This window comes from Staurois parvus, unplaced genomic scaffold (genome assembly GCF_062004578.1).
Source record: "Staurois parvus isolate SC_StPar_1 unplaced genomic scaffold, SC_StPar_1.0 ptg003621l, whole genome shotgun sequence".
NCBI lineage: Eukaryota > Metazoa > Chordata > Amphibia > Anura > Ranidae > Staurois > Staurois parvus.
The window spans coordinates 65,050-87,379 of NW_028321417.1; the positions used below are offsets into that span (position 1 = coordinate 65,050).

Here is a 22,330-nt window from a genome sequence, read left to right on the forward strand (position 1 = left end):
GGGTCCCCCACGGTTCTGTCCTTGGACCTCTCCTACTCCTCTTACTGTCGGGGTCCCCCAAGGTTCTGTCCTTAGACCTCTCCTACTCCTCTTACTGTCGGGGTCCCCCACGGTTCTGTCCTTGGACCTCTCCTACTCCTCTTACTGTCGGGGTCCCCCAAGGTTCTGTCCTTAGACCTCTCCTACTCCTCTTACTGTCGGGGTCCCCCACGGTTCTGTCCTTGGACCTCTCCTACTCCTCTTACTGTCGGGGTCCCCCAAGGTTCTGTCCTTAGACCTCTCCTACTCCTATACTGTTGGGGTCCCCCACGGTTCTGTCCTTGGACCTCTCCTACTCCTCTTACTGTCGGGGTCCCCCAAGGTTCTGTCCTTAGACCTCTCCTACTCCTCTTACTGTCGGGGTCCCCCAAGGTTCTGTCCTTAGACCTCTCCTACTCCTCTCACTGTTGGGGTCCCCCAAGGTTCTGTCCTTGGACCTCTCCTATTCTCCATCTACACTTCTTCCCTGGGTCAGCTGATAGCTTCCCATGGCTTCCAATACCATTTCTATGCTGATGACACACAAATCTTTCTCTCTACTCCTCAGCTCACCCCATCAGTTTCCTCACATATCACCGATTTACTAACAGACATATCAGACCGGATGTCACACCCCTTCCTAAAACTCAATCTATCCAAAATTGAGCTCATAATATTACCTCCCCCACGTGCCTCTTCCCCTGATTTCTCGGTCAGGATCAATAGCACCACTATCATCCCATCCCTGATGCCAGGGTACGAGGGGGATCCCCGGATTCTGAACTATATTTTCAGGCCCACATCCAATCCCTGTCCATGCCTCTATTATCGGGAAGGTGCCCCATTTACGCCGCGCAGGCCGGCACGTCGCAGTATAACCGTGATGCGTCGTTAACGGAAAAAAAAACAAAGACATTATTCCTCCTGCAAAGTGCATCCTTCACCTCTGTCGTCTCGATATTCCCAGTTAAATGTCTCCTGTTCCATATCTGAGGTGAAAGAGCGAAGGGGGTCGGAGTGCGGCGATAGGAAGCTCCGTCTGCAAACGCGCCAGAGAGGAGCGGCGACGTAACAATAAATACATAGAAGGCCCGCCGGTGGTGATGGTGCTGAGGACCATGTTCCTGGGGCCATACTGAGCCCCCCCCTCTACGGGAGCGCGCCAACGCGCTAAAAGCACGGCCTGCGAAGTGTGAGAAGTCTGCGCTCAATCCTCAGCCACCGGGGACATATGGAACATAATCGCATTGTTGCTGCTAAAAGCATTTTTTTTTTTAATGTCAAGAAAAACATACGTGAGAGAAACGCGTGTAATCTGCTACACGTGAAGAGATGGAACCTCGCCCGGCTCTTCCTGGCTCTTCCCGCGCCTTTTATATGCTGACATGCAGAACCCGCAAATTGCTGCTTTTTTTACCTTCCTTCGTTACTGAGAGTCAGCAGCGCACTCTGAGCGTAGATGACAGGGACACCTAAACATGAGCCATGGGGCCCCGCGGTAAGGTGTTGATGTGGCCCCCCCCCAGCTAACTCCCCGTAGCAGCCGGCAGTGCCAACAGGTGTCATTGATCTTCACATAAGGTGGAACGAAATCAATCAACTCACCAACGTGATGAAGTCACATAACAAATGACAGCCACTTGGTACAATGTCCGGTGGGGGCCAATGGGCCCCGACGTCTACATAAGAACCATCCTAGGGCCAAATACAGCGGACGCGTTTTAAGGGCAGCCCCCTTCCTCAGAGCTGTACTGACAGGATCCTGCTATCATCTTGTATCCCCTGATGTCTCTGACAGATGATCAAAAACTATATCCCTGTATGTCTAATGCAGTCCTGATCCCAGAGTCTCTCCTCTACTATATCCCTGTATGTCTAATGCAGTCCTGATCCCAGAGTCTCTCCTCTGCTATATCCCTGTATGTCTAATAGAATCCTGATCCCAGAGTTTCTCCTCAGCCATAACCCTGTATGTCTAATGCAGTCCTGATCCAGGGGTTCTCCTCTGATATATCCCTGTATGTTTAATGCAGTCTCGATCCCAGAGCTTTTCCTCTGCTATATCCCTGTATGTCTAATGCAGTCCTGATCCAGGGGTTCTCCTCTGATATATCCCTGTATGTCTAATGCAGTCTCGATCCCAGAGTTTCTCCTCTGCTATATCCCTGTATGTCTAATAGAATCCCGATCCCAGAGTTTCTCCTCTGCTATATCCCTGTATGTCTAATAGAATCCCGATCCCAGAGTTTCTCCTCTGCTATATTCCTGTATGTCTAATGCAGTCTTGATCCAGGGGTTCTCCTCTGATATATCCCTGTATGTCTAATGCAGTCCTGGTCCCAGAGTTTTTCCTCTGCTATATCCCTGTAGGTCTAATGCAATCCCGATCCCAGAGTTTCTCCTCAGCTATAACCCTGTATGTCTAATGCAGTTCTGATCCCAGAGTCTCTCTTCTGCTATATCCCTGTATGCCTAATGCAGTCCTGATCCAGGGGTTCTCCTCTGATATATCCCTGTATGTCTAATGCAGTCTCGATCCCAAAGTTTCTCCTCTGCTATATCCCTGTATGTCTATTGCAGTCCTGATCCCAGAGATTCTCCTCTGCTATATCCCTGTATGTCTAATGCAGTCCTGATCCAGGGGTTCTCCTCTGATATATCCCTGTATGTCTAATGCAGTCTTGATCCCAGAGTTTCTCCTCTGCTATATCCCTGTAGGTCTAATGCAGTCCCGATCCCAGAGTTTTTCCTCTGCTATATCCCTGTAGGTCTAATGCGATCCCGATCCCAGGGTTTCTCCTCTGATATATCCCTGTATGTCTAATGCAGTTCCGATCCCAGAGTTTCTCCTCTGCTATATCCCTGTATGTCTAATGCAGTCCCGATCCCAGAGTTTCTCCTCAGCTCTATCAGGCATATTAATAATAATCATCATAAGAATTAGAACTATAATTATACATTTTAAGAGACTCCATAACTCTACACAGGCCATGTTCTAACATCTATGCTGGAGGACCTGTGTAGAAAAGAGGTATATACCTACCTATTTTCAGGCTGCTGTGGTCCAATCACGTGATCTCCCCTGTGTCAGCCAGAGGCAGGGGAGAGGAGGGAGCTCTTGATAACTGCTGGAATACCTGGGAGTGGTGACATCACCCGTATGGTACCATGGGCCATCCATTGCCAAAGCTCAACAGCAGTCAAACCAATGTGTTTCAGGGGCTTCAAAAGTCCCCCTTCATCAGGGTTCTATTTTTCGTGAAAACCAGTAATTCAGCATCTGAACCCAATCACATGACCGTTTTGACTGGCTATGGTTGTGGAATGCGATGTCCAACAAGCTCCAAGCCTTGACCTCAACCCTACTGAACACCTTTGGGATAATTTGGAATGCCAACTGTGAGCCAGTTTTTCTCATTCAACATCAGTAACTGACCCCCAAGATCTTTTTGATCTGATGGGAATTAGAAAAATTGACTCACAGTTGGCATTCCAATTCATCCCAATGGTGTTCAGTAGGGTTGAGGTCAGCACTTGGAACTTGTTGGATATCTCATTCCAAAACCATGACCTCCACTCTTCTGGGAAGGCTTTACACAAGATCTTGGAGGACAGATGCTGAAATTGAACGAGAAGACCTGGCTCATGATTGGTACTCAAATTCATCCCAAAGGTGTTCATTAGGGTTGAGGTCAGGGCTCTGTGCAGGACACTTGAGTTCCTCCACACCTGTAGGGTTGAGGTCCAAAGTTGTTCATTAGGGTTGCAGTCCAAAGGTGTACATTAGGGTCGAGGTCCAAAGTTGTTCAGTACGGTTGCAGTCCAAAGTTGTTCAGTACGGTTGAGGTCCAAAGTTGTTCAGTAGGGTTGAGGTCCAAAGGTGTTCAGTACGGTTTCAGTCCAAAGTTGATAAGTAGGGTTGAGGTCAAAAGGTGTTCAATGGAGCTGAGGATCAAAGTTGTTCAGTACGGTTTCAGTCCAAAGTTGATAAGTAGGGTTGAGGTCAAAAGGTGTTCAGTAGAGCTGAGGATCAAAGTTGTTCAGTAGGGTTGAGGTCCAAAGATATTCAATACGGTTGAGCTCCAAAGGTGTTCAGTAGGGTTGAGTTCCAAAGTCGTTCAGTAGGTTTGAGGTCCAAAGTTGTTCAGCAGGGCTGAGGATCAAAGTTTTTCAGCAGGGTTGAGGTCTGAAGTGGTTCAGCAGGGTTGAGGATCAAAGGTGTTCAGTAGGGCTGAGGTCTAAAGTTGTTCAGCAGGGTTAAGATTCAAAATTGTTCAGGAGGGTTGAGGATCAAAGTTGTTCAGGAGGGCTGAGGATCAAAGGTGTTCAGCAGGGTTGAGGTCCAAAGTTGTTCAGCAGGGTTGAGGTCCAAAGTGGTTCAGCAGGGTTGAGGTCCAAAGTTGTTCAGCAGGGTTGAGGTCCAAAGTGGTTCAGCAGTGTTGAGGTCCAAAGTTGTTCAGCAGGGTTGAGGTCCAAAGTTGTTCAGCAGGGTTGAGGTCCAAAGTTGTTCAGCAGGGTGGAGGTCCAAAGTGGTTCAGCAGTCTTGAGGTCCAAAGTGGTTCAGTAGGGTTGAGGATCAAAGTTGTTCAGCAGGGTTGAGGTCCAAAGTGGTTCAGCAGGGTTGAGGATCAAAGTTGTTTAGTAGGGTTAAGGATCAAAGTTGTTCAGTAGGGTTGAGGATCAAAGTTGTTCAATAGGGCTGAGGTCAGGGCTCTGTGCAGGCCACTTGAGTTCCTCCACACCAAACTGGACCACGATGCCAGGGCCATGGTCAGTAGGCAAGAGGCTAGCCTGCAGTCCCCTCCAAACGCCCCTGTTCCGGTTGGGTCTGTCACACCCCGTCTTTATGGAGCTGGCTTTGTACACAGGGGGACAGTCATGCTGGAACAAAAAAGGGTCTTCAGCAAACTGCTACCACAAGGTTGGAAGAGCACAATTGTCTACAATGTCGTTGTATGTTGGAGAATTACCGGGACCTTTCACTGGAGACACCTGAACTCCATCATTTGGAAGGGGGTTCACATTCTTTTGACCATACAGTGTATGGTTGCAATAGTCATTAAAAGAGGGTGCCTCATACTTTCGGTCATACGTTGTACATTTCGCTGAAAGAATAAAAAAAGATCCATACCTAATCTTGTTATGTCTCTGAGTGCACTTACATGGAGTATTATCGATCGAAGAGCAAAGCTTCGGCATTGCACGAAAAAAAAAGCCTCCATTGATATCTTAATAGCTGGAGCCCGCCATATCAATCATCTCATTGACTAAGGATCAGAAGAACGAAAAGTAAAGTGGAGGGTCTACTCTAAGTTCGGTTTCCAATCCTGAAGGACATGAAAGCGCCATAATGCATTCTGTAGAGAATTAGACCTACGACGGAGGTGGAGATGGACATCCCGAAGACCTTCACCGCTCAAAAATAATGTTTTCCAGCCACACTTTGTTTCAAGTCAACATTGAAAATACAAAGAGCCTCTCGGAGGTCAAGCCTACCCTGGTGATATTGACTGAAACCATCCTGAGGAACGGGAGGCTCAGATGATTGATTTTAGAGGAAGCAATCTAGGAGGCTGGTGGATGGTGTTTCAAGCAATTTTTAAATTCAATATTCCCACGTACCTGCTAAGTCAAACCCGTTCCGTATGAAAAAAAAAAGGTCTAATTATGCCGGAGAGCCTGAGTACCGAGTGACCTTGTTCTGATGTGCACTCCATGGAAACTCGATGCGCTCAATAACCAGCTCGCGTGTGCGCCCCTCCCCAACGGCGAGTGCAGAGCACACACGGTATATCACCTTCTTTTTTTGCAGTGAAGCCTTTAGAATATTTAACCACGCAGGGTGCACCGAGGACGGGTGGCCCGGACAGGGACAACGACGCTGGCCCCTTAGCGGTACAGGGCGCGCGCGCGCACGACTGCCAACTCCCGCCGTAATCGAACAAAGCGGAGGTTTGTCGATGCTTCATGGCCCGGACCCGCTGATCGGCTGTGTCCAATCACAACCCGGTGTAGTTGCAAAATCCCAACTCACACGTTCCTGTAGAGACCAACGGCTGGAAATAGAAACATCGACGGCACACTGGGTTTCTCCAAAACGGGTCCGAAGCAGGGACAGACTGACAACTCATGGGGCCCCTGAGCAATAGGGGATCATGGGGCCCCTGTATCCTTGCCCAAACTCAAAAAAGCCTATGAAAAAGGTACCAGGGGCATCTCATGGGGCCCCCTACTGACCCCGGGCCCTCGGGCAGTGCCCGAGTTTCCAATTGGTCAGTCCGCCCCTGCTCTCTACAGAGCCCTGTGATGGTGGGGGGTGAGCAATAACGACTAGACCTCTCTTAGCAACATCCAAGCAATGTCCTGGGAGTATTCCGGTCAGGCTTCAGGAGGTATGTAAATGGCCTACACCCAGGGGCGGACTGACCATTTGGAAACTTGGGCACTGCCTGAGGGCCCGGGGTCAGTAGGGGGCCCCATGAGATGCCTCTGGTACCTTTTTCATAGTTTTTTTTGAGTTTGGGCAAGGACACAGGGGCCCCATAATCCCCTATTGCCCGGGGGCCCCATGAGTTGTCAGTCCGCCCCTGTCATGCTGGAACACCATCTGTGACCCATCGGTCATTGTCATGCTGGAACACCCATCTATGACCCATCAGTCATTGTCATGCTGGAAGACCCAGCTACGACCCATCGGTCATCGTCATGCTGGAAGACCCATCTACGACCCATCGGTCATCGTCATGCTGGAACACCGATCTGTGACCCATCGGTCATTGTCATGCTGGAACACCCATCTACGACCCATGGGTCATTGTCATGCTGGAACACCCATCTGTGACCCATCGGTCATTGTCATGCTGGAACACCGATCCACGACCCATCGGTCATCGTCATGCTGGAACACCCATCTACGACCCATCTGTCATCGTCATGCTGGAACACCCATCTGTGACCCATCGTCATGCTGGAACACCCATCTATGACCCATCGGTCATTGTCATGCTGGAACACCCATCCATGACCCATCGGTCATTGTCATGCTGGAACACCCATCCACGACCCATCGGTCATCGTCATGCTGGAACACCCATCTGTGACCCATCGGTCATTGTCATGCTGGAACACCCATCTGTGACCCATCGGTCATCGTCATGCTGGAAGACCCATCCACGACCCATCTTCAGTGTTCTGGCTGAGGGAAGAAAGTTCTCATCCAAGATCTTACAGTACATGGCCCCATCCGTTGGCCCCTCAATGCGGCAAAGTCGGCCTGTACCTTTGGCAGAGAAACAGCCCCAAAGCATAATGTTTCCACCTCCGTGCTTGACTGTAGGGATGGTGTTCTTGGGGTCATAGTCAGCATGTTTCTTCCTCCAAACACTATGAGTCGAGTTAAGGCCAAAAAGCTCCATTTTGGTCTCATGTGACCACGCCACTTTCTCCAAATCCTTCTCTGAATCATTTAGATGTTCATTGGCAAACTTCAGATGGGTGTGTAGATGTGCCTTCTTGAGGAGGGGGACCTTAATTAAGTGTTCAGTATTCAGTCAGAGACAGATGTTCACCAATTAGCATCTGAAAGAACAGAGCAGCTTCTAGGCTGGAGGTGACACCTGGATGCCAATAAAACGTTGTCACCTATGTAGCCAGAGTTTGCCACCTTCTTGAAATCTAAAGGAAGAGCCCTAGCCAATTCGGCTTCAGGAAGCAGCAGACCAGGAGTGGCTCCGATCTGTCTGCCAGCTATAATTTATACTGGCAGATCAGAGGAATCTATTTAATCTCTCATAAAAGCTAAAATATTAGTTCCAGAGAGATGAAAATACTTCCTTCTGATTGGACACAATGTGGGCTACATCTGCATGTAAAACTGTATTTGTAGCCCCTGTGGAATCCCAGAGAAACGCAGAAAACAGTTATATGGCGCCTGATTGCGACAGCTGAACAGTGATTGGTACTGTCGCGATCGGACTGATGCGCTGGTGTCAGAAATTCTACCCCTGACTTGGTGATTCAAACCGTTCCTGGTCCAATCGACTTTGGGCACTTCAGTACCCGGAACGTCCTGTGGGCTGGTACAGGAACACCCGCCAGGGTTGATTGGCCAAGGGTTGATTGGCCAAGAGATTCTGTGGACAGGTGTCTTGTCGGTAGGAGCACCTTCTTCCATTGGCAGGACTGATCTGTGTACCACATGAGCCCAGAGCCGGTCTGCGGGAGCCAGAATCATTGCCTGCTGGTGGGGGATCAAATACTTATTTTACTCACTCAACTGCAACTCCATTTATAACATTTGTTCGTGTTTTTTCTGGATTTTTGGTCGATATTCTGTCTCTGTCATTTACAATACACCTAGGATAACAATTATAGACCCTCCATTCCTTTGTAAGTGGGCAAATGTACAAAATCTGCGGGGGAGCAAATCATTATTTTCCACCCCGTAGAGTACAGGGGCCCTTGTGGGCCTCCTCAGGGGGTCTGTATTTGTACAGGGGACCCTGTCAGAGTTTGGGGAATGGTCTGTATTTGTACAGGGGCTCCTCCCAGAGGCTGGGGGAGGGGTCAGTATTTGTACAGGGGCTCCTCCCAGAGGCTGGGGGAGGGGGTCAGTATTTGTACAGGGGCTCCTCCCAGAGGTTGGGGGTCAGTATTTGCACAGGGGCTTCTCCCAGAGGCTCGGGGAGGGGTCTGTATTTGTACAGGGGACCCTCTCAGAGGTTGGGGGTCTGTATTTGTACAGGGGCCCCTCTCAGAGGTTGGGGGTCTGTATTTGAACAGAGGGCCCTCTCAGAGGTTGGGGGAGGGGGGCAGTATTTGTACAGGGGCTTCTCCCAGAGGCTGGGGGAGGGGTATGTATTTGTACAGGTGCCCCTCTCAGAGGTTGGGGGTCTGTATTTGTACAGGGGCCCCTCTCAGAGCTTGGGGGTCTGTATTTGTACAGGGGCCCCTCTCAGAGGTTGGGGGTCTGTATTTGAACAGAGGGCCCTCTCAGAGGTTGGGGGTCTGTATTTGAACAGAGGGCCCTCTCAGAGGTTGGGGGAGGAGTCTGTATTTGTACAGGGGCTCCTCCCAGAAGCTGGGGGAGGGGGTCAGTGTTTGTACAGGGGGCCCTCTTAGAGGTTGGGGGAGGGGCCTGTATTTGTATAGGGGCCCTTCTTAGAGGTTGGGGGAGGGGACTGTATTTATACTGGGGCCCTTCTTAGAGGTAGGGGAATGTATTTGTACAGGGGCCCCTCTCCTGGTTGGGGGAGGGGTATGTATTTGTACAGGGGCCCCTCTCCTGGTTGGGGGAGAGGTCAGTATTTGTACAGGGGCCCCTGTGACCTCATAGGCTGGGGGAGGGGTCTGTATTTGTACATGGGCCCCTGTGGTCCCTCCCAGAGAACGGGGGAGGGGTCTGTATGTGTACTGTGGCCCCTGTGTAGGGCCCCAGTGATATCACCAGGTATCTCAGGCCCTCTGTCTACGCGGTGGGCGGAGTTTCCTTGGCTGTGTAGATTTGTGAATTGTCAATAAAGCTGTGCGGGGCGGAGGGACGTTCGGAAGCTGCGGCGGCCGGAAGTGGGGCGTGCCCTGTGTGTGTTGCCGGAAGTGGCGGAGAAAGAGAGAAGCGGGGATGCCGAAGGTGGTTTCCCGGTCGGTGGTGTGCTCGGACACCCGGGACAGGGAGGAGTACGATGATGGGGAGAAACCCCTCCATGTCTACTACTGTCTGTGCGGGCAGATGGTGCTGGTCCTGGGTGAGTGGGTCACAGGAATAGAGGGGGTCACCGGAATAGAGGGGGTCACACAGGAAGGGGGAGGGGATATCGCCTATAAACCATCATTATGTGTAAGATTACATTTCAGATTTTTATTTCTGCCTGTGACCCCCATTGGGGAGATTCTCCCTTACTTCCTGTCCCTGTGACACCCTTATAGGAAGTAAGCGGCATGGTTGGCACAGGAAGCCACAGGCAAAGGTGACAACATTGCCAGAATTTCTGTCCTTTCCCCTTATAATGATAAAAAAAAAGTTTTGTATGGTGGCTCCATTGTAGAGATTTACAGTCACTTCCTGCCCTGGTGACTCTTTTAACAGAAATGGGTTGTCACCGGGACAGGAAGTCACAGACAGCAGTGATAAGATTGCCAGAATTTCTGCCCTTTCTGCCGCTATGCTAACAAAAAAAAATATATTTTGTTTTTTTTTTCTCTGCTGGAGAGATTGACCCTCACTTCCTGTCCAGGTGACAACCTGCTACAGAATGGGAAGTGTGGTGGTCACCGGGAGATTGACCCTCACTTCCTGTCCAGGTGACAACCTGCTACAGAATGGGAAGTGTGGTGGTCACCGGGAGATTGACCCTCACTTCCTGTCCAGGTGACAACCTTCTACAGAATGGGAAGTGTGGTGGTCACCGGGAGATTGACCCTCACTTCCTGTCCAGGTGACAACCTTCTACAGAATGGGAAGTGTGGTGGTCACCGGGAGATTGACCCTCACTTCCTGTCCAGGTGACAACCTTCTACAGAATGGGAAGTGTGGTGGTCACCGGGAGATTGACCCTCACTTCCTGTCCAGGTGACAACCTTATACAAAATAGGAAGAGTGGTGGTCACCAGGACAGGAAGTCACGGGCAGGATTTTTGTGCTATGGTTCCATCGGAGAGGGAGATTTACAATCGCTTCCTGTCCCTGTGACACTCCTGTACAAAATGGGAAGTAAGGTTGTCACCGGGACAGGAAGTGAGGAGGATTCACAGCTGGCAAATTTGACAAATGTTCCAAGGCTTCCTCACTCTGTCCAAATACAGTTTTGTCTGGTGAAGGAAAGCTGGACATCGGTCTGTTCCTGCAAAGTAACAATGTCTCTAAGGGGTGTGTCTATAGAAGGGGTTTGTAGGAGGTTGGGGTGTCGGGGGTCTGTAGGAGGTTGGGGTGTCGGGGGTCTGTAGGAGGTTGGGGTGTCGGGGGTCTGTAGGAGGTTGGGGTGTCGGGGGTCTGTAGGAGGTTGGGGTGTCGGGGGTCTGTAGGAGGTGTCGGGGGTCGGTTCCTGTAGGAGGTTGGGGTGTCTGTAGGAGGTTGGGGTGTCTGTGTAGGCGGTGTCTGTAGGAGGTTGGGGTGTCGGGGGTCTGTAGGAGGTTGGGGTGTCGGGGGTCTGTAGGAGGTTGAGGTGTCTGTAGAAGGTGTCGGTGTCTATAGAAGGTTGAGGTTTCGGGGTCTGTAGGAGGTTGAGGTGTCTGTAGAAGGTGTCGGTGTCTATAGAAGGTTGAGGTTTCGGGGTCTGTAGGAGGTTGAGGTGTCTGTAGAAGGTGTCGGTGTCTATAGAAGGTTGAGGTTTCGGGGTCTGTAGGAGGTTGAGGTGTCTGTAGAAGGTGTCGGTGTCTATAGAAGGTTGAGGTTTCGGGGTCTGTAGGAGGTTGAGGTGTCTGTAGAAGGTGTCGGTGTCTGTAGAAGGTTGAGGTTTCGGGGTCTGTAGGAGGTTGAGGTGTCTGTAGAAGGTGTCGGTGTCTATAGAAGGTTGAGGTTTCGGGGTCTGTAGGAGGTTTCGGTGTCTGTAGAAGGTGTCGGTGTCTGTAGAAGGTTGAGGTTTCGGGGTCTGTAGGAGGTTGAGGTGTCTGTTGAAGGTGTCGGTTTCGGGGTCTGTAGGAGGTTTCGGGGTCTGTAGGAGGTTGAGGTGTCTGTAGAAGGTGTCGGTGTCTATAGAAGGTTGAGGTTTCGGGGTCTGTAGGAGGTTTCGGGGTCTGTAGGAGGTTTCGGGGTCTGTAGGAGGTGTCGGTGTCTGTAGGAGGTTTCGGTGTCTGTAGGAGGTTTCGGTGTCTGTAGGAGGTTTCGGTGTCTGTAGGAGGTTGAGGTTTCGGGGTCTGTAGGAGGTTGAGGTGTCTGTTGAAGGTGTCGGTTTCGGGGTCTGTAGGAGGTTTCGGGGTCTGTAGGAGGTTGAGGTGTCTGTAGAAGGTGTCGGTGTCTATAGAAGGTTGAGGTTTCGGGGTCTGTAGGAGGTTGAGGTGTCTGTAGAAGGTGTCGGTGTCTATAGAAGGTTGAGGTTTCGGGGTCTGTAGGAGGTTGAGGTGTCTGTAGAAGGTGTCGGTGTCTATAGAAGGTTGAGGTTTCGGGGTCTGTAGGAGGTGTCTGTAGGAAGTTGAGGTTTCGGGGTCTGTAGGAGGTTGAGGTGTCTGTAGAAGGTGTCGGTGTCTATAGAAGGTTGAGGTTTCGGGGTCTGTAGGAGGCGTCTGTATAAGGTTTGAGTGTTGGTGTCTGTAGGAGGTGTTGGTAGGAGGTTGAGGTGTCTGTAGGAGGTGTCTGTGTCTGTAGAAGGTTGAGGTTTCGGGGTCTGTAGGAGGTTGAGGTGTCTGTAGAAGGTTGAGGTTTCGGGGTCTGTAGGAGGTTTCGGGGTCTGTAGGAGGTTTCGGGGTCTGTAGAAGGTTGAGGTTTCGGGGTCTGTAGGAGGTTTCGGTGTCTGTAGAAGGTTGAGGTTTCGGGGTCTGTAGGAGGTTGAGGTGTCTGTAGAAGGTTGAGGTTTCGGGGTCTGTAGGAGGTTGAGGTGTCTGTAGGAGGTTGAGGTGTCTGTAGGAGGCGTCTGTATAAGGTTTGAGTGTTGGTGTCTGTAGGAGGTGTTGGTAGGAGGTTGAGGTTTCGGGGTCTGTAGGAGGTGTCTGTGTCTGTAGAAGGTTGAGGTTTCGGGGTCTGTAGGAGGTTGAGGTGTCTGTAGAAGGTTGAGGTTTCGGTGTCTGTAGGAGGCGTCTGTATAAGGTTTGAGTGTTGATGTCTGTAGAAAGTTGTCCATGTCTGTAGAGGGGAGGGGTGTTCTGTAGGGGGGGAGGGGTGTTCTGTAGGGGGGGAGGGGTGTTCTGTAGGGGGGGAGGGGTTCTGTAGGGGGGGAGGGGTTCTGTAGGGGGGGAGGGCGGTCTGTAGGGGGGTCTGTAGGAGGTGTCGGGGTCTGTAGGAGGTGTCGGGGTCTGTAGGAGGTGTCGGGGTCTGTAGAAGGTTGAGGTTTCGGTGTCTGTAGGAGGTTGAGGTGTCTGTAGGAGGCGTCTGTATAAGGTTTGAGTGTTGATGTCTGTAGAAAGTTGTCCATGTCTGTAGAGGGGAGGGGTTCTGTAGAGGGGAGGGGTGTTCTGTAGGGGGGGAGGGGTTCTGTAGGGGGGAGGGGTTCTGTAGGGGGGGAGGGGTTCTGTAGGGGGGGAGGGGTTCTGTAGGGGGGTCTGTAGGAGGTATATAGGTGTGATGGTCAGGCGTCCTCCATCTACATTGTGGGTTATATTTGGACACCTCAGCGGTTTTGTCAGCAGAATCCACAGACCAGTTCTGATTGGACGTCTGTTTTACATTCATTAGTTGGGGGGAATATTTTGTATCTTCTCAGCGGAGATATTTTCTCTCCTCCTCAGACAACAATGGTAGAAAGTTTCCTTTTTTCCCCCCTCCCTCCCCACCCCCCGGGGTTGCGGTACCGCACGTGTGGGACTCGGTTTGCTCTGAATCAGCGTCATGAGCTCTTATTATGCAAACAGAATAAGAGCTCCTCCGAGGTGGCCCCTTCCTCCGAGGTGGCCCCTTCCTCCGAGGTGGCCCCTTCCTCCGAGGTGGCCCCTTCCTCCGAGGTGGCCCCTTCCTCCGACATCGCCCCTTCCTCAGACATCGCCCCTTCCTCAGACATGGCCCCTTTGTTAGGGGCCCTCTTGGTCTGATAGGGGGACACTCTATGGCAGCCTTTCTCAACATTTTCAACAATGGAACCCCTGCAACAAATGACTGTCATGATACAATAGTGTGATGGTCGGGGGAGGAACGCTCCTCACACTTGTGTCATCGGGAAGAATTACCCCGTACAGGTGGCTACAACCATCCATGGTGTCAGTAGAAATGTGTCTGAGAGTCAGAAATTACTCATTGCTCGAGGAACCTCCTAGCAACCTCTGGAGGAACCCTGGTTGAGAAACCCTACTCTATGGTGATGGAGAACTCATAGGGGGAACCCTCCTGGTGTGATAGGGGAGCACTCTAAGGTGATGGGGAACTCCTAGGGGCAACTACCTGGTGTGATGGCGGGGGACCCTCCTGGAGTGATAGGTGGGACACTTTAAGGTGATGGGAACTCCTAGGGGGATCCTCCTGGTGCGATGGTGGTGGACCCTCCTGGTGCGATAGGTGGGACATTCTAAGGTGATGGGGAACTCCTAGGGGCACCCTCCTGGTGTGATGATGGGACCACTCTAAGGTGATGGGGGAACTCCTAGGGGCACCCTCCTGGTGTGATGATGGAACCACTCTAAGGTGATGGGGGAACTCCTGGGGGCACCCTCCTGGTGTGATGATGGGACCACTCTAAGGTGATGGGGGAACTCCTAGGGGCACCCTCCTGGTGCGATAAGTGGAGCACTCTAAGGTGATGGGGAACTCCTAGGGGGATCCTCCTGGTACGATGTTGGGGGACCCTCCTGGTGTGATAGGTGGGACACTCTAAGGTGATGGGGAACTCCTAGGGGTACCCTCCTGGTGTGATGGTGGTGGACCCTCCTGGTGCGATAGGTGGGACATTCTAAGGTGATGGGGAACTCCTAGGGGCACCCTCCTGGTGTGATGATGGGACCACTCTAAGGTGATGGGGGAACTCCTAGGGGCACCCTCCTGGTGTGATAAGTGGGGCAGTCTAAGTTGATGGGGAACTCCTACGGGAACCCTCCTGGTGCGATGGTGGGGGACCCTCTTGGTGTGATAGGTGGGACACTCTAAGGTGATGGGGAACTCCTAGGGGGACCCTCCTGGTGCGATGGTGGGGGACCCTCCTGGTGCGATGGTGGGGGACCCTCCTGGTGTGATAGGTGGGACACTCTAAGGTGATGGGGAACTCCTAGGGGGACCCTCCTGGTGCGATGGTGGGGGACCCTCCTGGTGTGATAGGTGGGACACTCTAAGGTGATGGGGAAACTCCTAATGGGACTCTCCTGGTGCGATGGTGGGACACTCTCTAAGGTGATGGGTGGGGGACCCTCCTGGTGTGATAGATGGGACACTCTCTAAGGTGATGGGTGGGGGACCCTCCTGGTGTGATAGGTGGGACACTCTAAGGTGATGGGGAACTCCTAGGGGCACCCTCCTGGTGCGATGATGGGACAGTCTAAGGTGATGGGGAACTCCTAGGGGGACCCTCCTGGTGCGATGGTGGGGGACCCTCCTGGTGTGATAGATGGGACACTCTCTAAGGTGATGGGTGGGGGACCCTCCTGGTGTGATAGGTGGGACACTCTAAGGTGATGGGAACTCCTATGGACGACCTCCTGATGAGATGGAGCAATCTCTGATGTCAAGGGCGGGGTTCTCATGTAAACCGAGGTCTTTCCCACCTCTAACCCCCCCCCCCCCCGTGTTTCCCCAGCAGTGGTGTGGGGGACCTGTGACAGGACCAGTCAATAGTGCCCACCCTTTGCACCCCCCTCCTCCATTCTGAATGCTGTACAGTCTCTGTTTTCTGGATATGTATCATGTATTGAACTGTGATTATGTATTGAACGGTTGGGGCCACTTTCCCGGGTCGGTCCGCGGAGGAGAAGTCTTTTATGTTGAGGACAATCATTTATTTAGAAAAAAAAAAAAAAAAGTGTGGAGCGGCGTCCTGGAGGCGGAGCTCGATCCCTCCCCCGGCGTCCTCCTGTCAGGCGTTGTGGCTGGTTCTGTGGTGGGTGTCCTGTCTGGAGGAGGACCTTCAGCACATCTCATCCTTCCCTCTATAAATCTGTTTATTCCCAGATGATGCTCAGATGGTCCCATCTCCCGGTGAAGTCGTCTGATGAGGGGGGGAGGGGAAAAGGGGGGGTAGCGGCACTCCAGCCCTCTGAGGATGTAATTGGATTTCAGCTTGTGTGTGCCGCTCCCCGCCGCCCGCTGAGACGCTGTAATTATTTATTTCGCTGATAAGGAGCGTCAGCTTCGATGGCGTTTCATGGAATGTCCTTTACAGATTGGGAACGTCGGCATTTCACAGGAAGATGCAGGAAGTATACAAACACCCCAGAGAGGTGAAGGGGGTTCTATTGTGCCCCCCCCCCCCATCAACACGCTAAGAAAAAAGAACGAAAAAAAAAAACCCTTCTGTTTTTTTATTTCATACTTTGTTTTAGTCCCAGTGAGGTCTCTGTGCTTCTCTATGCAATGCAGGCAGATCGTGGCTGGTGGGAGGGGCCAGTACGGGGCTGTACATACCTTCCTGAAAAAAAAAAACATCACCGCACCCTGCCTAAGTACTGCTCTGTCCTGATGGTGGGAGGAGTTGGGTCAATATCAGAATGCCTTGTTGGGTGTCAGTCTGCAGGAGTGGGCGTTCCTAGGTGGGCTGGATTTGCATAGGTAACGCCCACATGTGATGCTATGCCTATGCCTTCATGAATGAAAGACCTGGAATCCAATGACTGAAAGGGGCGGGGCCATGGACAGGCAAGCTGGGGAGGACCTGAAGGGGAGGAGCTGGTACACCTGTGCAGGACTGAAGGGGAGGAGCTGGTACACCTGTGCAAGACTGAAGGGGAGGAGCTGGTACACCTGTGCAAGACTGAAGGGGAGGAGCTGGTACACCTGTGCAAGACTGAAGGGGAGGAGCTGGTACACCTGTGCAAGACTGAAGGGGAGGAGCTGGTACACCTGTGCAAGACTGAAGGGGAGGAGCCGGTACACCTGTGCAAGACTGAAGGGGAGGAGCCGGTACACCTGTGCAAGACTGAAGGGGAGGAGCCGGTACACCTGTGCAAGACTGAAGGGGAGGAGCCGGTACACCTGTGCATGGCTAAAGGAGAGGAGCCGATACACCTGTGCAGGACTGGAGGGGAGGAGCCGTACGCCTGTGCAGGACTGGAGGGGAGGAGCCGTACGCCTGTGCAGGACTGGAGGGGAGGAGCCGTACGCCTGTGCAGGACTGGAGGGGAGGAGCCGTACGCCTGTGCAGGACTGGAGGGGAGGAGCCGCTACGCCTGTGCAGGACTGGAGGGGAGGAGCCGCTACGCCTGTGCAGGACTGGAGGGGAGGAGCCGCTACGCCTGTGCAGGACTGGAGGGGAGGAGCCGCTACGCCTGTGCAGGACTGGAGGGGAGGAGCCGCTACGCCTGTGCAGGGACTGGAGGGGAGGAGCCGCTACGCCTGTGCAGGACTGGAGGGGAGGAGCCGCTACGCCTGTGCAGGACTGGAGGGGAGGAGCCGCTACGCCTGTGCAGGACTGGAGGGGAGGAGCCGGTACACCTGTGCAAGACTGAAGGGGAGGAGCCGTACGCCTGTGCAGGACTGGAGGGAGGAGCCGTACGCCTGTGCAGGACTGGAGGGGAGGAGCCGTACGCCTGTGCAGGACTGGAGGGGAGGAGCCGTACGCCTGTGCAGGACTGGAGGGGAGGAGCCGTACGCCTGTGCAGGACTGGAGGGGAGGAGCCGTACGCCTGTGCAGGACTGGAGGGGAGGAGCCGCTACGCCTGTGCAGGACTGGAGGGGAGGAGCCGCTACGCCTGTGCAGGACTGGAGGGGAGGAGCCGCTACGCCTGTGCAGGACTGGAGGGAGGAGCCGCTACGCCTGTGCAGGACTGGAGGGGAGGAGCCGGTACGCCTGTGCAGGACTGGAGGGGAGGAGCCGGTACGCCTGTGCAGGACTGAAGGGGAGGAGCCGGTACGCCTGTGCATGACTGATGGGGAGGAGCCGTACGCCTGTGCAAGACTGAAGGGGAGGAGCCGCTGCAACTGGGCAGGGTGACACTGGTTTGCATTTTAGTGAAGTGAAGGCTTTTTTTTTTTTTTCTCTTTTCTTCAAATGTTTACAGTTTTTTAACCCTTTTCCCTCCTAATTCTGCAGCTAATTGTAAATGAACGCCGTCACTCCCTGAGCTGTATAGACTGCGGACAGATCTCCTCGCACACCGCCATCCCGGCTCAGCCTTCTGAACGGTTCTTTCTCCATCTGAGGGCTCGAGGTCTTCATTTGTCTTCTTTTTTTTTTTTTTGCTCAGATTGCCAGCTGGAGAAACTTCCCATGAGGCCTCGGGACCGAGCCAGAGTCATCGATGCAGCAAAACACGCTCACAAGTTCTGCAACACGGAAGAGGAGGAGGCGGTGTATCTGCGCAGGTATCCCCCCCCCTCCCCCCCCCCGGGGGACTCGTTCTCCTTTTATCTGCTTCCATTTATACCGCCAATCACCGAGGAATCGCCTTCTGCAGACATCAGACGTCATCATGCTGGGAGAGCACATGGCTGAAAGTGCTATAAAAGGTTCAGATTTAACCCCTTCCGGTCCGGACGCTTCCCCCCCCCCCCCTTCCGGTCCGGACGCTTCCCCCCCCCCCCCCCCCTTCCGGTCCGGCGGACGCTTCCCCTTCCGGTCCGGACGCTTTCCCCCCCCCCCCTTCCGGTCCGGACGCTTTCCCCCCCCCCCTTCCGGTCCGGACGCTTTCCCCCCCCCCCTTCCGGTCCGGACGCTTTCCCCCCCCCCCCTTCCGGTCCGGACGCTTTCCCCCCCCCCCCTTCCGGTCCGGACGCTTTCCCCCCCCCCCCTTCCGGTCCGGACGCTTTCCCCCCCCCCCCTTCCGGTCCGGACGCTTTCCCCCCCCCCCCTTCCGGTCCGGACGCTTTCCCCCCCCCCCCTTCCGGTCCGGACGCTTTCCCCCCCCCCCCTTCCGGTCCGGACGCTTTCCCCCCCCCCCCTTCCGGTCCGGACGCTTTCCCCCCCCCCCCTTCCGGTCCGGACGCTTTCCCCCCCCCCCCTTCCGGTCCGGACGCTTTCCCCCCCCCCCCTTCCGGTCCGGACGCTTTCCCCCCCCCCCCTTCCGGTCCGGACGCTTTCCCCCCCCCCCTTCCGGTCCGGACGCTTCCCCCCCCCCCCCCTTCCGGTCCGGACGCTTCCCCTTCCGGTCCGGACGCTTTCCCCCCCCCCCTTCCGGTCCGGACGCTTCCCCCCCCCCCCTTCCGGTCCGGACGCTTCCCCCCCCCCCCCCTTCCGGTCCGGACGCTTCCCCCCCCCCCCCTTCCGGTCCGGACGCTTCCCCCCCCCCCCCCTTCCGGTCCGGACGCTCCCCCCCCCCCCCCTTCCGGTCCGGACGCTTCCCCCCCCCCTTCCGGTCCGGACGCTTCCCCCCCCTTCCGGTCCGGACGCTTCCCCCCCCCCCCCTTCCGGTCGCTTCCCCCCCCCCCCTTCCGGTCCGGACGCTTCCCCCCCCCCCCCTTCCGGTCCGGACGCTTTCCCCCCCCCCCTTCCGGTCCGGACGCTTTCCCCCCCCCCCTTCCGGTCCGGACGCTTTCCCCCCCCCCCCTTCCGGTCCGGACGCTTTCCCCCCCCCCCCCTTCCGGTCCGGACGCTTTCCCCCCCCCCCCCTTCCGGTCCGGACGCTTTTCCCCCCCCCCCTTCCGGTCCGGACGCTTTTCCCCCCCCCCCTTCCGGTCCGGACGCTTCCCCCCCCCCCCCCTCTTCCGGTCCGGACGCTTTCCCCCCCCCCCCTCTTCCGGTCCGGACGCTTTCCCCCCCCCCCCTTCCGGTCCGGACGCTTTCCCCCCCCCCCCCCTTCCGGTCCGGACGCTTTCCCCCCCCCCCCTTCCGGTCCGGACGCTTTCCCCCCCCCCCCCTTCCGGTCCGGACGCTTTCCCCCCCCCCCCCTTCCGGTCCGGACGCTTTCCCCCCCCCCCCCTTCCGGTCCGGACGCTTTCCCCCCCCCCCCCCTTCCGGTCCGGACGCTTTCCCCCCCCCCCCCCCCTTCCGGTCCGGACGCTTTCCCCCCCCCCCCCTTCCGGTCCGGACGCTTTCCCCCCCCCCCCCCTTCCGGTCCGGACGCTTTCCCCCCCCCCCCCCTTCCGGTCCGGACGCTTTCCCCCCCCCCCCCTTCCGGTCCGGACGCTTTCCCCCCCCCCCCCTTCCGGTCCGGACGCTTTCCCCCCCCCCCCCCCCTTTCCGGTCCGGACGCTTCCCCCCCCCCCCCCTTCCGGTCCGGACGCTTTCCCCCCCCTTCCGGTCCGGACGTTTCTCCCCCTTCCAGTCCAGAACACATCGTGTTTACTACTGTTCATGTGATCACTGATTGGCCAACCAGCCCACCTTAGCAGCGCTCCCGTCCGGTTGTTTATAGACATTAATAAAACAAAAAAAAATCACAAACGTCGCCCTTCTCTGCTCTGTAATGGTTTTGCACGGAGCAGCCTGGATCCTCCTCTGCTTGGTCCCCCGCAGGCACTCTGGGCTCCTTCCTCTTCACCAGCCGCTTGCTATGGGGGCACTCATGCATGCTTGCTCTCGAGTCTGGCTCTATGCGTCTATTAGACACACAGAGCTGCAGCTTGGATCCACCCCAGCACTCCCCCCCCCCCCCCCCCCCCCCGCTCACTCGCTGTTCATTGGCTCAATGGCTCCCGCTGCTGTCTCAGCCAATGAAAAGAGGGATCCCCAGGACAGGTGAGGCTCTCGTCCACGTCACTGGATTTAGAGGGGGCTCAAGTAAGTATGTGGGGGAGGGGCGGCAGCACACAGAAGCTTTTTTCCCTTTATGCATAGGTGCTTGTCACCTCCAGGACTTCTCTAGTACTTATACGTGACAGGTGTATTGCACTGCGGCTGTGCGAGGAGAGAAGCACAGAAACGATGCTTTCCCCTCCCCTCTGCTGCCCAATCACAGAAGCCTTTGTATTTTGTTCACATATAACAAAGGCTTCTGTGAATGGGCGGAAGGGAGGGGCAGGCATAGCAGGAACTGTGACCGCAGTGAGCAGCGTTAGAGCTCCCAAAGTTATCTTCCTGTAGCACCTCGTTAGAGTTAACCCCTTCCTTACCACTCTATAGCTGACGGGTACAGCGTGATCGTCCAGTTCCGGGAGGGCATCATATGACTTCCTCCCAGCGGCGCACACCCGGCTCTCTGTGTTCTCTGTGATTGGCCTTTTACCGTGTCATGTGATCAGCTGTGTCCACCTGTCTCACAGCGTGAGGAAAGTACTGCTGATAACCGGCAGCTGTTTAAAGGAGATATCTGCAGTGATTATCAGTGCAGCTCCAAAAGTGCCCATCGTTGCCGCCCATCGTTGCCGCCCATCGTTGCCGCCCATCGTTGCCGCCCATCGTTGCCGCCTATCAGTTCCCATCGTTGCCCATCATTGCCGCCTATCAGTGCCGCCCATCGTTGCCCATCATTGCCGCCTATCAGTTCCCATCGTTGCCCATCATTGCCGCCTATCAGTTCCCCTTGTTGCCGCCTATCAGTGCCCATCATTGCCGCCTATCAGTTCCCCTTGTTGCCGCCTATCAGTGCCCATCTCTGCCCATCATTGCCACCTATCCGTTCCCATCGTTGCCGCCTATCAGTGCCGCCCATCGTTGCCCATCATCGCCGCCTATCAGTTCCCCTTGTTGCCGCCTATCAGTGCCCATCTCTGCCCATCATTGCCACCTATCCGTTCCCATCGTTGCCCATCATTGCCGCCTATCAGTGCTTCCTCATCAATGCCCACCAGTGCCGCCTCATTAGTGCCCATCAGTGCCCTTCGTTGCCGCCTCTCAGTGCTTCTTCATCAATGCCCATCATCAGCGCAGCCTATCAGTGCCGCCTCATCAACGCTCATCACTGAAGGGAAAAATTTACCTGTTTGCAAAATGTTATAATAGCCCCGGGCGAGGGTTGCGGGTGTGCCCAGGGAGAGTGTCTCCAGTTCTAGAAAATTCCCCTCATTGTGTTTACATCCACTTATAGGTCCTCTGCTTTTAGAAAATATATAATGTTTGAGGTTTCTAAAAAAAAAAAAAAAAAAAAAAAAATATCCAATTTTTTTTTTAACGTGTGTGTGAAACCTTTTTTTTTTAAATTTTTTTTTCTTCTATGTTTTATAGGCCGGATGGGATAGAACGACAATATAGGAAAAAATGCAGCAAGTAAGTAATCTGCTTTAATATAATTTCAGGATTATTATAAATTATTATTATTATAGGATTATTAAAAATAGAACAACAATAGTAACAATAATTATTGTTACTATTGTTCTATTTTTATTATTTTTATATTTTATTTTTGTATTAAGTTCAGGATTATTATTATTACTATTATTCTATTTGTATTATTTTTATATTTTTATTTTTGTATTAATTTCAGGATGATTATTATTATTATTACTATTCTATTTGTATTATTTTTATATTATATTTTTATTTTTGTATTTAATTTCAGGATTATTATTACTATTCTATTTGTATTTTTTTATATTTTTATTTTTTATTAATTTCAGAATTATTATTATTACTATTCTATTTGTATTTTTATTTTTTATTAATTTCAGGATTATTATTACTATTCTATTTATATTATTTTTATTTTTGTATTAATTTCA

The 22,330-nt window shown here is 53.7% G+C and overlaps 1 protein-coding gene across 1 annotated transcript; it reads left to right on the forward strand.

The window, feature by feature from the left end:
• Nucleotides 1–9,577: 9,577 nt before the first annotated feature.
• Nucleotides 9,578–21,882, forward strand: LOC149427614 (STING ER exit protein-like). Its single transcript, XM_089667852.1, has 3 exons — nt 9,578–9,761; nt 17,983–18,100; nt 21,837–21,882. The coding sequence occupies exons 1-3, from the start codon at nt 9,638–9,640 to the stop codon at nt 21,880–21,882; spliced, it is 288 nt and encodes a 95-aa protein (XP_089523978.1). The 5' UTR covers nt 9,578–9,637.
• The last annotated feature ends 448 nt before the right edge of the window (nt 21,883–22,330 follow it).